The sequence below is a fragment of the Melopsittacus undulatus genome, chromosome 1, assembly GCF_012275295.1.
Source record: "Melopsittacus undulatus isolate bMelUnd1 chromosome 1, bMelUnd1.mat.Z, whole genome shotgun sequence".
Taxonomy (NCBI): Eukaryota; Metazoa; Chordata; class Aves; order Psittaciformes; family Psittaculidae; genus Melopsittacus; species Melopsittacus undulatus.
In genome coordinates this window covers 153999485-154017056 of record NC_047527.1, presented here as the reverse complement: position 1 = coordinate 154017056, position 17572 = coordinate 153999485, and the positions used below count along the sequence as shown (strand labels likewise).

The 17572-nt window shown below is 43.8% G+C and overlaps 2 protein-coding genes across 3 annotated transcripts in view; both read left to right on the top strand.

The window, feature by feature from the left end:
• ANLN (anillin, actin binding protein) overlaps window positions 1–17572 on the top strand; it is an 819922-nt gene that overhangs the window by 770657 nt on the left and 31693 nt on the right. The window lies entirely within an intron of this gene.
• The window catches only part of STAC (SH3 and cysteine rich domain), a 57478-nt gene that overhangs the window by 17752 nt on the left and 22154 nt on the right, over window positions 1–17572 (top strand). The window contains exons 2-3 of the mRNA XM_005154167.3: window positions 2159–2432; window positions 16714–16814. Of these exons, the coding sequence (XP_005154224.2) occupies window positions 2159–2432; window positions 16714–16814 (375 nt within the window). The remainder of the gene's footprint in view (window positions 1–2158; window positions 2433–16713; window positions 16815–17572) is intronic.

Below are 17572 nucleotides of genomic sequence, written 5' to 3'. Positions count from 1 at the left end.
AGATGAGCTGTGATTTGTCAGAGCTTCCTCATCCCTTGAAGACTGAGTTTTCAATGTCTGGGATGAAGATGGAGATGGGGGAAGATACGGAGAAGAAGAGGTCAGCCAAGCTCTGAGGTAGGGCTATTGCACTGATCTCTACCTTGCCTGCGGGGTGAGTGTGTGCAGTCACTGGGAGGCTGTGTGACTGGTGTCACAAGTCCAGGAAAACCCTTGTGCTTATGAGAATCTGAGTTGTATTTAAATGAAAGCTAATTTGGGGCCTTCCTGCAGAGGAGGAAATCTGGGAAGCTTCAGAGATTTATCTCAAAGAGGTTTCTTACAGCCTTTTGGGGCTTGCTTTAGGGGTGTTTTCTGCAGTCCCAGTACAGGATTCGTCACCAAAGTGTTGAGGGAAGCACTGAGTGCAGAACAACCCTGGTTTATCCAAAGGTTGGCAGCGTTTTCCCTAAGGTTCAACTTTGGATTCATGCACTCTGCAGGAAGAAAAGATAACCAGTAGACTTTGCATACTCTCTATTGAAAGAGCTGATTCCTGCCTCAGGTGATGCTCTGTTAGGAGGCAGTGGAATCACAAGTGCATTAAATCACTTCACAGCAGACCAAACTCAGGCACTGATTACATGCCTCTTATTCCATTTTAAATCTTCCAATGAAAGAGCAGGGATAGGGCAGAGCAAACTCCCAGATGAGGAGCTGGTGGTATTTAAGTGAGTTTGCTTCCCCATAGCAAACCCAACCACTGTTAACTGGAGGCAATGGGAGCTCTTTGCCTGTGTATTGGACTTGAAGAGCTGATTATGAACCATGGGGAATTGAGCTGGAGTGTCTCCTTTCTCCAAGAACAAGCTGCTTGTGTCTGAAGGTGAGATTCCTTCAGGCTGCCCTCTGACATGGTGCTTTTGGCTGCACCATAGGGAAAATGGATGGATCAGGAATAGAACCTATGGAGTTCTGCTCTCTCAAGCGTTCTGAGGCACCTCAGTGTTACAGACCAGTGCCATGCTTTCTTTAGGGAAGCTGTGAACTCCTTCCCTTTCTCTTAGTGTGAGTTACGATTCCCAATCATCATTGCTCCTAACATAAACAGTCTCTAACATAAACCATTCCTGCTGGATACCACAAACAGCTGGTGGCATGGAAAATGTTGGTGGTTGCATCACGCTTGCCCAGGGAATTGCAGCAGTGATTGAAAGGATTGTGCAGTGGTGGGAATAATGCTGAGTGAAAGGTGATACAGCAGCATTAGGCTCCAGAGACAGCAAGCACGAAGAGGATGCAGAGCTGGCTTTTCTTTTACCTGGTCTCTACTTGTGGCCATTGACAGACCCACAAACACATGCAGGTAATATCCTGATAGCTTCTGTGTCTCACCTTGCACCCTTATCAGCCTTATATAAACTTGGTTTTGGGGGGAAGGATGAGAGGATCTCTATGGGTGACAGGTAAAGAGCCTGAGTTAACAAAGCTAATAATGCCTTATTGCAGTCCTCAATAGTTTGACAATCAAGGCACGATGCATGGATATATATGTATATATGTTCATATATATATACACAAGAATATATGTGAATGTGTGTTAACTGGTATTCATTAATGCATTAAGCATCAGTTAGCTTGTTAATGATACTGTTACTGCTCCTCAGCCTTCTTTCATTTAAAAAGAACTAAAAGAAAACAAGAATTTCTGTTAAAACTGCACAAAATCTGTTTCTGCCAAATTCAAGAACTCCAAGTGTATCAAACATCTTTACTGAATTCATTCCTCTTGTACTGGGGGGTTTTAACAGGGGTTCCTGAAATGGCTTTGCAGGCTGCTTAAGGACCATGCAAGGATGAATAACACTCATCAGGTGTTATAAGGATTCTCTAATGCATACAACTCTGCAGTACCTCTTTGCTCTCACACCTGAAAGAAAAGCCCAACAGAAGCATTCATCAGGGCTATATTGTCCACCAGCAAGCCTGTGTAGAGTAGTTTATTTTCCCTTTGGGATGTGTTTTCTTTGCTCTGAAATAGCCGGTTAAGTTCTGAAGTCAGTTGCAGTGTTCAGGTGCTTCAGTGTTGAACTGAACCCATGGCTCCCAGGTTCAGTTGAGCCTTGCCTTGCATTGGGAGAGGGAAGGGCTGTGATTGAGCCTGGTTTCTCTCTTGCAGCTGCAGAAACTGAAGCGCTCCCTTTCCTTCAAGACCAAAAGCTTGCGGAGTAAAAGCGCAGACAACTTCTTCCAGAGGACCAACAGTGATGTGAAGCTGCAGGTAGACTTGATGGCCGAGGTGAGCACGAGCACCGGGCAGCTCCCCAGCTCCGAGAGCCAGGCGTGCTCCCCAAGCAGAGCCCAGCAGCAAGAGAACAGCAAGGCTCATGTCCTGCAGGAGCATATCTTCAAGAAGCCCACCTTCTGTGATGTCTGCAACCATATGATTGTCGGTAAGGAGTGAGTGGTGTTATATCTGTGCTAGGGATCATAGAGGGACTTTGCCATGGGTTATGGGAGCACAGGGGTCTGCTTGGAAATAGCCATGCAGAAAGGAGACAGACTTGTGTCACCGCTGCACTGGGTAGTACAAGGTCTGTATTGCCTTGTAGACACATAATATAATCACAAATTAGAGGTGAGGGTTTCAGCTGGAGTCACGTTCCTCTCTCATTCAGGTCATACTGAGCACCAAGCACAAATATGGGTATAGAAACAGCAGAAATACACCTTGCAAATTTGGGTATGCTGTCTTAACTCTTTTGCCCAACAGTAATTGTGATTCCCTTGCAACCTGTGTCTGCCCTCACACCCTGCCAGTGACCCCAGTTTGCGTTCACCTATGGTGACTACAGGTCTCAGGGTAGACCTTAAGCAGTATTGCAGCGCCTAAAGGGCTGACAAGAAACCTGGAGAGGGGCTTGGAACAAGGGCCTGTAGGGAGAGGCCAAGGGGAATGGCTTGAACCTGGATAAGGAGTAAAACACTAGCTTTAAGCAGAAGCAGCACAGGTCTTTGAGCACAAACTATTGGCTGTAGTTTATCTACCTTACCATAAGAAACTCATGTCCTTTGGCATGGAAATCACTGCCCTTCAGATAACAATATGGGTAGGGTCTCTTGGAAGATGCTGGTAGGGTTGCTCATCCTTTTTCAGAGAATGGTACCTCCTTTTCCACATCAGGGTGCTCAATGTACCCCACTTGTGTGCATGGGAAAAGGCAGATGTCTGCAGAACAATTGTGCAAGACAATCCTGCCTCTATGAAGTGAAGAATTAAACACAAGGCTTGATTTTGTCCTCTCTGCACCACAGCTCTGCTGAATCCAGGGGAACAGAGAAGCTTTGACCCCAGATTTTTGGTGCTATTTTCCAGTCTTTTAAGCTTTTTTCTACTTTAAGCAATAGAACAAGTCAGAGGGAGAAGGAGTAAAGCATCAGTATTGGGGAAGTTCATAGGGTACTGAAAGGAAGTCTTGAAGATAGAACACAGGCAGTTAGCTGAAAGAACCCATTTGTGGAAGCAGGCCCAGAACTTGTCTTCTTCTTTAGCACAGATGGACATTTCATCAAGGCTTAGTCTCACAAATACACGCTGCAAATACAAGTCCTTTGCATTCCTGGCAGCTTTCCATGGCGTTGTATGGAGATCAGTATCATCCCAGGTCTGCACGACTCAGCAATACTGTTCCAAAACACTGCTGCTCAAGATGGATGAATACTGGCAGCAAGCTTTGCAGGGAGAGCTGCCAGCTCGTAAACACCCATGCCCTTCTCCTTTGCTGGGCAGACTGGGATAGGAAGGTCCTGAAGCATAGCTTTGAGCTTCAGAATACCAGTTTTAATCCCACCTGCTTTCTGAACTTGCTCTGTTCCTGTCTGTCCTCTGAGGACTTCCCTTTTCTGTTCTGTAACGCAGCTACTTCATTAGAGAAAGGAGCCTTTTATAGTCCTGAAGAAGCTAATGCAGCCTGGTTTGCCTGGTGGCAGGCTGAGGCAGGTGAATTGCTTTCACCTCCTCCAGCTCATCTTTGCCTGGAGGTACAGCAGAAAAGATGATGGGAGTTTTACTTTATAATGCTTTAGAGTGTAGATGCCCTGGTTCTAAACAGACATCTTCTTTCTTCCTGTACTTCTGATCCTTATTGCAGTCATGCCTGGTTTTGCTGTGTTGTACTTTAAGGAGCGTGGCAGGTCTGGATGTTACTGTCTGCAGCTCAGTTAATCCATACAGCTTTTGTGACAGATAACCCAGGGACTCATGTCCAGCCTGCTCCCAAAGACAGACTGAAACAAACCCACTTCTGTGCAGGGACTCTGAATGTGCACTTGCAACATGGAGCCTCTTTGTTGTCTCTATTTGCATTTTCATGGCTGTGACATTGGAGAGTAATGAGTCTAGGGCTTTAAATTCCTTATTGATGAGAATAAAGGCGAAGACAGATACATGTTTTGAAGACTGGGGGAAAGTGTCCAGGAAAATCCCAGCTTGACTTTAGATGGTTTCAGTTTTGTCACCAAGGATGTTTCCAGGTTCACCTTAAATGGCTTTCTGATCTATGAACTGAGCAGCTGTGTTTGGTACAGGGCAGCATGATGAACAGTGCATAGAATGAATGTGCAGTGCACACTTAAGCCTCACTGTCTATAGCTTCAGAGGGAGCAGAACACTGGGAGCAGAGGCAGCAGGCTCCTTGGGCTGCTCTTTCCAAGGCAAGATTAAAGCAAAGGGATGTGACACATTATCTTCCTACAAAAAATATGTGCATCATCTCTCCTTGATTGTTAGGCACTAAGAGGCAAATGTTGCCTTTGGGATGCAGCATGTGTTCATTTGACTGAAGTAGAGTCATCAGATAATGGCCAAGTACATGTAATCGATTTCAGCGTTCAGAGGAAGATGTTTACTAGGATCAGTGTAATGCAGATTTACTCATCCAAATGCTTTTCATGCATCCCAGAGTGTAGTGGAGCATACTCAAACTCTATTGGTTTGAGTTCAAAAAGGAAAAGGCAGTGTTACAAGTGTGCTTCATACCTCACCTTAAAGACAGGAGTTGAGGTGTTCCTATTGACTGTACTAGCCTGGGGAAGGTTCCACCTCAGTAAATAGAAGGAGAATTGGACACAGAAGCAGTAGTTTTCTGCCAAGTGACACAAGGGAGAGAACTTCAGATCCAGGGTAAGCTCTGAGGAGTGCATGGCAGATCCATTTTGCATTAATGGAGCCTTCTTGCAGCATCAAATACTCCAATACGATTGCCAGGTCTAATACTGAAGTCAGCAGTAATAATACACTTAATCTCAGATCAAATCAACAGTATGTAGGAGCAGGCTCTGTCCTCCTTCCTGCCACTCACTGTTCTGCTGCTGTGAGCTCCAAGCATTGCTTGGTTTAGGACTGAGGTTTCAGCTCCATGGTGGGCTACATCTTTTCCTAACTGTATCGACCCATGAGCATTCCCCACAGTAAGACTCATAGACACCCATTTATTTGCTGTTCTCGCTACTAGTATTTATCACTCTTTTAATAACCCCCACAAGGGAAAAGGTTGAAAACCAAAGTATCTTGTATCACTAGATCATTATTTAGAAGACATTGGGTTGCTTATTTTACATCATGGAAAAGAAAATCTAAACCCTTTGGGTTTGCTTTGTGTTGTCTGTTTTTCTGTGTTTAGCAGGAATGTGGCAAGCTTTGGCAATGCCCTTAAGGGTAGGCAAAGCTGCCTGGCACCAGCTAAGATAGAAAGTGTTCATGTTGTATCAGGTTAGAGCCTTAAACTATGCTGATCATAAGCAAGTTCTTGCTCTTCTTCAGTCCCTGGTGTGTCATCATTCGTCTCTGTGATACTCTTGAGGAAAACATGATGTCAATGCTCTACTCTTGAAAAACATAGTGTATTTAAGAAAACTCCATCTGTAGACTTCTCTTTACTCATTTGCAGTTCATTTCCTGTGCTGACTCACATGGAAAAAATGTTCTTTTCCACACATTCCAAGCATATTACATGCAATTAACGTATTCCCATCCAAGTCAGATATAAGTAGTGTAGCAAAAAATAAGCCCCTTTGCTTTTAAAAATAGCTGACTTTAAAGTTAAACCTTTAAAGCTGTGTTTTAAGGAAATAGATGCTTATTTATAACAACATTGATGTTTCAGAAGCATACTTAGCAGTTTCCTTCCATGCTTAACCGTAACTTGGATGCAGAATTTTCACCAGCCACCTTCTTTAGTGCCACCTGATGCAGTATCTTCACCTGGAAAGACATGCTAGAGGGCCACAGACTGTGGTCTGGGATGTCCAATAACAGTCAAACACAGGTTCTTCTGGATCATGCTATCACTAGCTTATGTATCTGAGATAGGCTCATCTATAGATGGTCTGTGGTCAATAGAGTTTCTGGTGTGCATGCCCATTATCCAGACCTTTGCAGGTCTGGAGGCAAAGAACTCAATAGCTGCCTTCTCAGGGAAGTAACTAGGTTCCAGTTAGAGGAACATGTAGAAAACAAACCAGTTTGTAAAGAAGTAATACCAGTAATAAACCTCTAACACAGTTCACTTCCTGTCTGATCATGAACAGTGTGTATGCAGTGAAACTGTGATATCCCTTTAGTATTGACTGGCTCCTGCCACTGTTCTGGTTCAGCCACCAGCAAAGTGCCATGTGGCCATTCTTTCTGGCCCCATGGGTTAGAAGCAGCCTGTATTCCTTTATTTCACTGTGTTACTGCGGTTACTAGAACATTCAGCCATTTCCATCCCCAGGGCTGCAATGCAACATCCTCCATAAAGCTAGGATCAAATTGGTCCAGCTTTCCAAATGCAGGAATGAATGAGGAAGAGAGAGACCTCAATTGGAGCTGTGCTCTCCTGTTTTCCTTAGTCACTACATCTGAACCTCTTCTCTTAGACTCTCAGTAACTGCGACTAATAAGTAACGGAACAAACTGTAGTTAGAGGAAGTGTTTATGTAACTGTAATTTATGTGGATGCTTATTAAATATAGCAGAATTTCACAGGAACTGTGACACAGTGTTTTCTGCCTCCAGTCTGAGCAGCTCCCTCATAAAGAAGATTCTTGACTCTTTCTAAGCTTGCTGCCTCGTTCCATTAAGCAGGCATCCTGCTTTGATCCATACCTACCTTTATTAGGCATGATCCAGGTAGACTAGGGCCTGATAAAGATGTTGATCACCCCTGCTTGGCAGCTAGACAAAGCAAAAGGACACCTGGGAAGCATGGCAGTAGCTGAAGCTCTGTTTCCAAGGCTATAGTAGTTTGGAGGGCTCTTAACAAAGGCATTTTTATTTACTGAGACTTCTTTTGGAGGATAAAGGCAAAATAGCATTATTCAGCCTTGCCTCCCCTCGGCCTCTCCAGGGTCTCCCAGCCTGCATGACCCCATGGCAAAAGGTTTGTGTTGCCACTGCATCAGCGTGGGAGTTGTTCCCTATAGAGAAGGGTAAAGAGCTGGCAGTGAGGAGGAGATGCCCCTGGGGCAGCTTGAGGAGGAGGCTTTGTGTCCACCTCTCTAATGGGTTTGTGCAGTCATAGTTGAGCCTTCCCAGTTCTGCTTTCTGGTTGATAGACCCCTACAGTACAACACAGTGTGATTGTTGTGTGCTATTAATGTATGGGGACAAAGAGTTTCTCTATGGAAAGAGGTTTTCAAAAGACTCCTTTGGTTGTGATTGTGAGGAAAAGGGGCAGTTGTGTAACCTTGTCAGTGAGTCAGTGACCGGTACCTGGAGCCATCCCATAGGTTTAATAACACATAACCTCTTTCTCCTCCTTCTCTCCAGTAAATCCACACCTGGCTTTAGGAAACTCTGGTTCTTGTTGCACTTGATGGACACTTAAATCTTGTAGGACTGTTGAGAATCAGTATGAGTGAGACTGATTCCAGTCCTCTCTGACCTGCTGTGCTAGGGTTTAAGGCAAACAAAGCAATGCAGTTCTTAAAGCACATCTACAAAAAGCCGTTGCAAGGTAATAATAATGTACATATTTGCTTGAAATTGAACCCACTTTGTCCTATGATTTCTTCCTTGAGTTAATGACTCCATAAGCACAGATTGTTGTGCTTTAGGTAGGAACCCTGCAAGAAGAGCTAAACAAAAGCCTTCTGGAAATAGGAAGTGAAGTACTGCAGTAACCAAACTGTCCTGTATGTAGTGAACTGTTAGTTGTAGACCAGTCAGGTACAGATAATGTCACTGGGAGTCTGCACAGTTTCCAGAAAGCGGATGGTTTGTCTATTGAAATACATCAAGTGGGGATAAACAGATGGAAAGAGGTAGAAATACATATGGTACATGAAGTATAGGTGTGCTCCATCAATGTGACTCCTATGTTTAGTAAGCATGGCAAAAAGTATTCAATTCATGCATCCCTGCATTTGTAAAGTAGCTACTGAGGGTCATGCAGCATCCCTGCATTGGATTAGTGTTGTTCTTTGGTAATAAAGAGTTAAACAGACTTTAAAGCAAATATTTAGCGTGTTTATCCTTTAGGAGGGCTTCCTCCTCCTCTGAGATAAGGCAAGAGTGTTCTCAGTAAATGGGATCCTCAGTGACTGCTTAGCTGAGAAAAGAGTGTGGAGATAGATTGTTACAAGGGGTGGAAATGTGTTTTACATTCCAATTTGTCCTTGAACAGCATCAAGCAGGTTTCCCATTTGTAACCAGATCATTTGCAAGCTCATTGTCATTCGGTGGAAATTGCTATTAATACAAAGCTGCAGTTAATCTTCGGTGAAAAGAGACATTAAAGATCTTGACCAACATTTGCTGCCTAACTAGATGGAAAACAGTAATTGTTCCCAGCCCCTCTACAAGCAGTGTTTCAATGTGGTGTTAGCCAAGATGCTTTTTGACCAGAAACTGCAGTGAAAAATACCAAACACCATACTGGCAATTTCTTCCGAGATCAGCCCAAGTGAGGAACATAATGGTAAGATTAAGGTTTGTTATAGAGCTAGGGATGAAGCAGAGTCAGATTTCTCTCTTTAATGTCCTGCTCTGGACTTTCCTGAGCTCATATGGGACATAGAGATAAGCAAATTAAATGCATCTTCTTTGAAGCTGACCTTCCAGTCATAACATTATTCTTCTCCTTAAGAGTCTTTGTCTACCAGAGTATCACTGTTCTGTGGGTAATTACATTGCCATGTAGCTGACAAAAGCATCATCTAGAAGGGAAATTACTGGCAGCTTCACCTTACTATGAGCTGTAGAACCCATAAAATAAGGCAATTAGCAGAAATGCCTTTGCAAGGAATGGAGCACTGTCATTGTGTAGAGTAAAATGCCTACCCACGGTTGCTTGTCGCTGGTCTTAATATAGAAGTATGTCTCAGAAAGCAACGATCCTTATGGCTTACATGGAACATTGCATGCTCTTTCTGCTTAGGTAATATGAAGGCAAGTAAATGCAATTTCAGCAATCTTCTCTAAACTGCCAAAGTTTTAGCTTTATCCCCAGGCACATAATACTCTTTCTGCATTGCTGAACTGGAGAAACTCCTGTCCAGCCATTTGACAGAAGGTTTTCTTATTCATGTAAGCTATAATTGATGCCATGTGCAAGTGTACTTGTAGGTGTGCTTTAGACCAGTGCTGCTATGTGTCAAGTACTAACTTCTGTCTGGTTGCAAGCTGAGCTTGCCTCTTTGAGCAGATGACAATGGCAAACAGCAGTGGGTTTCTGCCCAGCTTGTGGGATTTCACTGAAATCAGTAACTATTCCCCAAAAAAAACCCAACAAAGACATTTTAAAAGGGTTAAAAGGTTTCATTTGAATGTTTTTTCACATTTACAATTTCACTTCTTCAAAAACACTGTGGAAAGAGAAACTAAAGCAGAACTACGGTTACAGAATGTGATTGTAGGGTTATGTAAAGAAGCAACACACTGCGACTAACTGTGAACATAACTCACTGAATAACTGCCCTGAATCATCTCTAGTGAGAGCAGATGATGCTGCCACTCGCACAGGTTGTGCTGTTGGGGGAGTGTTTTTTGCTATGGGAGGAAAGAGCCAAAAACCTCAATAAGTTTGGAACAGCAGAAAACCAGAGAGCTATTGACCCTTCACATAGGGTTGGGGGGGTTTAAGTAAACCTCTTATAGTCCTAATTAATTGTCATGATCTTCTGGCACTCTCATAGTGTCTCTCATATAGCAATAGCAGCTTCTCCTTTCAAGCCTAGTGATGATGGAGCTGTGTGAGCAACAGGCAATGTTAATAATGCATTAGCAGATCAGAGAGGATGTTAAATCCCATCACTGAGGACAGACCCTTCTTTTGTTCTACATGTCTTCTCCCATGGTTTCAGCAAGCCTAGAGTCCTGCTCTTCATTTTGCAGCATGGCTTTCGTTCAGAGACTGGGTTTGGTTTTGTTTTCCAGCTTCTCCTTAATGGTCCAATGTCTTTGAAGGATCAGCACATATAAATGGCCCTACAAAATTCAACTGGTTTTTCAAAGCATCTCAAAACACACACAAAAAGGCTGCAATTGGATAGCTTTTCATTCCAACACATGTAAGAACACAGGTACAAATAACCTGAGCCTGCCAACACAGAGATCTTGTTTGAAATCTGAGTTTCTTCATCCTCTTTTTAGGAAGTTATTGAACACAGTATGTTCACCAACATTACTGAGGCCAAGATCAGCCTCATCTCTGCTTGTCCTCCTCTGGGGCATGACACCAGGTTTCATTTCTCCATGTCCAGTTCAGCTGTGGCACTGCCATCATCTCTAGGAAGTGCACCATCACCTCCCATAGGCAATCATGGGAGCAAGGATAACCATATGCTTATCTGCTTTGAGCTATTTTCCATCTCAGCAATGCAACACAGTGCAATGGTCTACAGACAGAGGCTCAGTAGTCTAGAAAGCTGCCTAGAGAAGTAGGTATTGAGATATCAGGGTTTGTGTAGAGCAAGAAGGTTAGATCTGATTTATCTTGTTTGGTTTTAGAGGACTGAGACTGTTCCTTTGGATACTACCTCGATGTTAGTTTACTTATCATGGCGTTCCAGCATCTTAATTAACATTTGGATGATCAAAGACCTGAGATGGTAATTTAAGAAGTATGGAGGTGGATATTTCCTTTCAGGGACAGACATTTATAGCCAAGCTGCTGAATATGTGAAAAGTGCATTGCCAAAAAACCTTTTGTGGACCATTTTCCCTTCTCCTGCTCACCAGACATCAGGAATGAGAATCACTTTTGCACTCAAAGACAGGAAACACTTATTTGCATTTTAAGTAAGTCTTGTTCTTGAGCCACATAATAAAAGGTCTGGCACCATTGGAAGTTCTGAGTTGATTTGCAAGAGGAATAAAGGCATTTCCTCTTGCTGCTGTGTATGATTAAAAGCCATGAAGTTAGGCTTGATTTTAGTAGGGATATTTTTCTTCTCTGTAACAGCCTTGAAGCAAAACCTGCCTATTACTGCCTCAGTTTTTTCTCAGCATGTTGTTTCTAAAGAAAACTATGTCACTAGGAAGTCAGGTCTAATTTTATGCACTGTTTTGTAGCCTGCCTACAGGCAAGGCAACTTTTGCTGTTGAAACATAGGATATTGTTATGGGGAGATTGGGTGGGATAGACACTCCAGACCCAAACCTCTTAGTGACATGTGATCTGACATTATCCATGTGGTAGGAGAGGTGCCATGCCTGGATATCAAGTCCTGTCCTACAGAACATCAATGGAGAAGTCCCAGCTTCTCTCCACATCCCTTTGGTTTAGACTGACACAAGGTGGGGAATGGGCCTCTCCACTAGTCTAAGTGTCAGGTCCAGGCTTGGCAGCTCGGTCCTAAATGTGGAAGTTACTGCTCTAGTTCCCATGTGTTGTTGGGTGTCTCTGTAATGTGTACCCAAGGAGTTACTGCTTTAACCTACCCACAGCTCCACATGCTTTGGACTCATAGGTTCAACTGTAGAAAGGAAGGAGACCAATACAAAACCATCTCTCACTACAGAGTAACCCCTTTGAAGTCAATGCCATGCTGCTGTTATTCATGAAAACAATGCCTAAATAAGGTTTTTGCCTAGTTTTCTCAGTGTGCTTTGAACTGTTTCATCCTACACATGGGTTACTCATGCATTGAGTGCCTTTGTGTTCAAATGGCTTCCTAGTCGGGTCAAAAGAGAAGGTATCCATGATGTGCAGTTTCATCTCTTAAAGAAATGGAAATTGATCCTTTAGAATGGCCAAAATGGCAAGAGCTGCCATGATACATTTATCTGAGGGCTATTTAGGAACAATACAGAGCAGACCCCAAAATGATTATGTCATCTTTTTAGTCCTGTCTTTAGCAATGGAAAGCACAATGGGAGGGTTGCTAACAGTACTGGTAATTTCATGTGAGGTGAATATTTGTCTGTCAATAACATACCCATCAACTGAGTGTCCATCAGCTTGCATTCTCAGTCTGGCATTAGATGGCAATGACTTCCAGCAGTCAGCTATCTAGGGTGGTTCTGGGTTCAGGCTTTGATATATAGCTCTCCTGATGACCAGCTAAGGATCTGGGCCTCTGTCCTCCCCACAACATCAGCTGGGAAAGACAATGGGGACCCAGCATCCATTAAGAAGCAGAAGGATACCAGGTATTAGGGCAGAGGAAGGGGGCAATTCCCAAGGTGGCAGGAGGCTGAAGGCCAAAGAAGGTCAAGCAGAGGGATGCCCAACTCATCCTTACAAAGGTAAAGGTCTGGGGGAATGAGGCTTAAGAGCCATTCTCTGGTTTCTAGGGGCAGGAAATAGCCATAAAGGAGTTTTTACAACCAATCTCCCTTTGAGCATCACAGATTTTGTGCGAAACCAATCAAAAATGAAGGAGGGGATGGGAAAGGAGGTCATGCACAGGCTCGGAAGTGACCATAAGGGCACCAGTGCCATTTCAGGGAGTTTTCTTTCTCCTTCTAAGGTGACATCCAGAACTATTCCCTGCTATGATCCTGGCCCCAGCTTGCTTAAAATTCTCCTTTTCCCATCAGTTCTGGCATGGAAACAGCTTTCTGGTGACAATTGCAAATGTGCTTGGGGAGAAAGGGGCAAGGCTCTCCTTATTTTTATCAGCCTCCCACAGCAGAAGTTGAAGTTCTATGGAAAATATGTGATTTTAAATGCATTTATTTATGTAAGTTTTAAATCAAAACAGTTCCTGACTGGCATGTTCCTCTTAGCTGGAACGCTAACAAATAGTTGTTGGGTCATAGCTGGATTAGCTGGAGGTGACAGTCTCCCTCCCTGTCCCTTTCCCTTCTCTCTTTTAAAGACCAGAATCATTTTATCCTCTCCTTTATGTTTTCCCACTTTAATAGAATAGAATTCCCTGTATACAGGCAGCATAATGTCATGTTGTTACCAACGTTTGCAGTGTTCCCTCACATTTCTCCAGGCTGGAGGGCTTGTTATCCATCTCTAGCTATTAATCTTATGTTGAGTCTTGAAAGAGGCAGAAAGCAACCAGCTGTGCTGTGGCCATATCCATGCTGACCAAGAGGATGATAAAGGTTCACTCTGCGTGTGTGTGACAAATGTAATTCTCATTCCCATTCCTTAGGGTAAATGTCACTTCCCTGAAATGCAGTGTGGTTATTAAATTATAGGAGAGACATAAAGGGTTAGGGTTAAATTCTGCCCTGTCTCCTCTGTCTCTTTCTGCCTCCAGATCTTTCCATCCACCTATATTGAGGTGTTCTGTTTCCATTTAGGCTTTCTCCAAAGGAAGCTTAGCTTTACCAAAGGGATTCAATTTTCCATGGCTGCCCTGGAAAACCCAGCCACTGGTTTAGGTATTCCAATGGGAGCTGACCCAGTCGTAGAGTATTTCTAGCGAGGCATTATTAAACATGACCTGCTTCTCAAAGCACTGTGTCCTTCCAGGGCCGAGTGTCTGGATGCATTAGCTGGTATCTGAAGGAACTGGCTGTAGGAGAACCTCAGAGTTTATTTAAGAGCTAGTCAGGTATTCCTGGCATGAAATGTCCCCATTTGCATGCAGTGAAACACTGTTCTGTCACCTTTTCCCCCTGTTTTAAACTACCAGGATGCTTTCCAAAACCAGCCCCATTCAGGCAACTGTGAAGTCAAAAGCTTGCTTACATGGGAGGATGAAAACTGATGCAGCAGGTCAGACCCTGGTCCCATTTACACCTATACAGAACGTGGTTTGCAGTGTGGGCAGTGGCTGTGCCTCGGTTCTGAATCTCAGGAACTTGTGGCTCTGATGCATTGCCAATACGTAGTTGTCTAATCTCTGGCATGCAGTTTTGAAATAGCTTAGCTCTGGTTCCCTGAGGAGACTTGATTTAGTGTGATTGAGATCAGAAATTGAAGAAGAAAGAATTATCCTGAGGAAAAATGGAAATGTGTCTTGTAGAAATGGCATTTTCAGAGCTTTGGGATACGGTAGTTAAGTGTAAATACAGAATAAATGCTTCTTCTTGAAGCCCTTTAGTTATTCCTCAGTGGGAAACAGGGAGATATATGCAAATGATTTCCAAGCTGCCTAATCCCACAGTAAATCAAGTAGTTAGAAATGACAATGAATTAAAGATTGAAGCTTTTGGTAGTTAGAGGCAATTTCATTTTGATTTACAAAGACTTCTTGTAGGCTCAGGAGTGTGACTGAAATGCTTTTCCTCTCTTTGAAGCCCTTACTTGCCTGCCCACCGGTAACAAATGACATTCAGCACTAGCAATACAGTGCTGCTCTTTGTGTAATTCATGGTGTTAGTGGTTTTCACTGATCACAGGTTTCTGCTCTGGAGAAGCTGGGTCTTGGTTTTGGAAGCAGAACGGATGCTTTGCATTCATCTTTAGCACATCATTTGGGATGCGCATATTGACAGATGTGTGTCTTCTGTGATCACACAGTTATAACACATAGGGATGAATACACAAACGTGTAATGTGAACACTGACATGGCTGGGAGAGTGTCACACAGCCACTAGAGAGGTCTGTGAGGCTGTCTTTTTGGGTGAACCTCAGGAGTGACTTAGTAAAGCAGGTAAGAGTCATGTTGGTACAGACCAGCGTGACCCAGTCTGAGCACTGACACTAAATACATGTTATGTAGGCAAAGCATGATGCCATTTACTTCTCTTTTTCATTCCACCTTATAATTAGAGAAGCTGTGGAGGAAGCCCTGTTCTCTCACCGTGTCAGTTGTTGTCCATCAGGGAAGGTGATTCAGCATTTCATCATCCATCATGAAAGCACAAAGCTCAATATTGGTTTGAGCATGTGTTACTGAAAAGAAACTGACTGAAAACCAGCACAGTAATCCAAGTGCAGTCACACAGGGGAAAAACCCCAACTAAACCCTACGGGGATGTGTTCTTGTAGTAAACCCTGTGTTTATTAGGAAGAAAGACCCCAGGAATGAGGTGTTTGCACATACCAAGAAGGGGCTGAGAGGGACCAAGCAGGCAACAAGGTGGGAGCAGGCACTGACCCTGCTCTGAGCGAGTCCATGGGGTGCACCCCACACTCCAGTGCATCCATTCCCCATCTCTCCATCAGTGTGAGCAGGAAGGAGGGGAGGATGGAAGTGTCCTACAAGTGGAACATCTGAGCTTTGCTCACTGCTGCCTGCCCCAGCTCCTCAAGCCTGGCCCTGTCTGGCTTGAAAGTGGCCACCTCAGGGACCAATAGGACTGAAAGCAGTCCTGTTAAGGCTTGGGTTTTGTTAGCACCTTGATAAGACCTTCCCTGAAGTGCTTCTTTCAGACACAGGTTTCACTATGTAAAGTGAGCAGCACGTACATGGTGTTAAACCAAGAGCTACATGAGCGCTTTCCAATGCAGCATCCCTCTGACTAACATTCCTATCGTGCCTGACTAATGAGGGTGGGTTAAAATATCAAGGGTTTTGAGAGGTTTTTCTACTACCTCGTTTCTTACTCTCGCAATAGATGATAATGAACTGACATGTTGCTTACTCATTGCATTTATACAGTCCTGCAGGGATGGAAGAGTTGCTGCAGTTTAACTGCTTCTGCATAGTTATAGGAAGTCTTATGGGCGTACGAATACAAATGACTGTTCCAACCTAGAAGCAGGCTTGGCTCTGTCATTTAAGAGTAGGTCCATGTTGAAGATAATGCAGAACTACCATTGTCCAAGTGGGAGAAGCCTGCTTCTGTGTGGCAAAGTTCCTTCTGGAGCCACCTCCCCTGTGATGCTGGTCCTTTCCACTGCCAGTGAATCAGAGCAAGGTCAGACCCATGATATCACACAGGGACAAGCAAGGAGTCCTTTCTGCAGCCTTTGAGCACTGGTCAAGGATGGCGAGAGCAGCAATCAGTGGGTGAATGTGTGAGCAATGGTAAGGGGGCTGGTTTATCCCCCTCACACACCCCTGGAGCTACCTCTCACCCCCAAAACCTGGTCCTTCACTGATGGCCTGGATCCCCAAAACCAGCAAAGGGATTTCACTTGGTGTTTATGAGGTAGAGACATCACAGATAAGGCTCTCATACAACAGAGCATCATCTGATCTATATCTGTAAAGGCAGTGATAGCCTAGGAAAGAGCCTGGGGGAGAAATGCCCAAAATAGACTAAAGAAAATGTGTGTATAAATGTATATAAAGAAAAGCAGGTGAGGGGACCTCCCTGTCAGTTCTTTCAGGTCATTCATTAAATGCATGGAAACTATGCATTTTGTCTGAATAGATCCTTTCCCTGCATTTCACAGGGACAACCGCTAAGCATGGGCTGCGCTGCAAGGCTTGTAAGATGAGCATCCACCACAAGTGTGCGGACAGCATTGGACAACAGCGCTGCATGGGCAAGCTGGTAAGTGCAGTGGGAAGCATACTTGACTCTCTGTGCCTGACCTGGCTGGAGTTTAGCTGGTGTGTAAGCAGAGCTGATACTGGGTCACTTTACTGAAGGAGAGAGAAGGAAAGGCAGGTTGGTCACCTTAGAATCAGTTTGGGCAATTGCTGTACTCATGAACCTGAACCAAAATGAAACACAAATCTGGGTGTGAAAATGCAGTTTTATGATCCAAATTCAGCTAAATCACAGGATTAATTCCCTTGGTTTAAACTGTGCTGTGTGTAGTGTAAAGCTCACAAGGAATGCTAGAAATCAGTGAAAATACTCCAATAGAGTTTCATGAAGAATCCTTCAGATTATGTTTTATTGGTTTTTCTTTTGTTAATTCTTGAAGAAAACCCCAAATTCATCTTAGAAAGAAAAGCAAAAGCTATTTCATTATGGGACACTACAGAGTTTGGATCAATCTCTCATAAGGAGAGGCTGGGAGGAGATTTCCTCCCCTATGGACCCATGCTTGGCTCACCTTTTGAGCAGTAAATCCCCATTATTGGCAAAGGCAGGACATTGTGTGTGAGACAGCTCTAACCCAACCTGATGACTCTTGTGGGAATACAGTTCTTTTGGGAAAAGGGCTTGGAAAAACAACCGTTTAGAATATCAAAACTGAATAGACATATTCATGTTTCATGTGTTCTCAGGTTTGCTGCAAGCTGAAGGTACCTGAGACAAATATGAGCTAAACCTGAGCAGTTTCACTGTGTTAAATGATG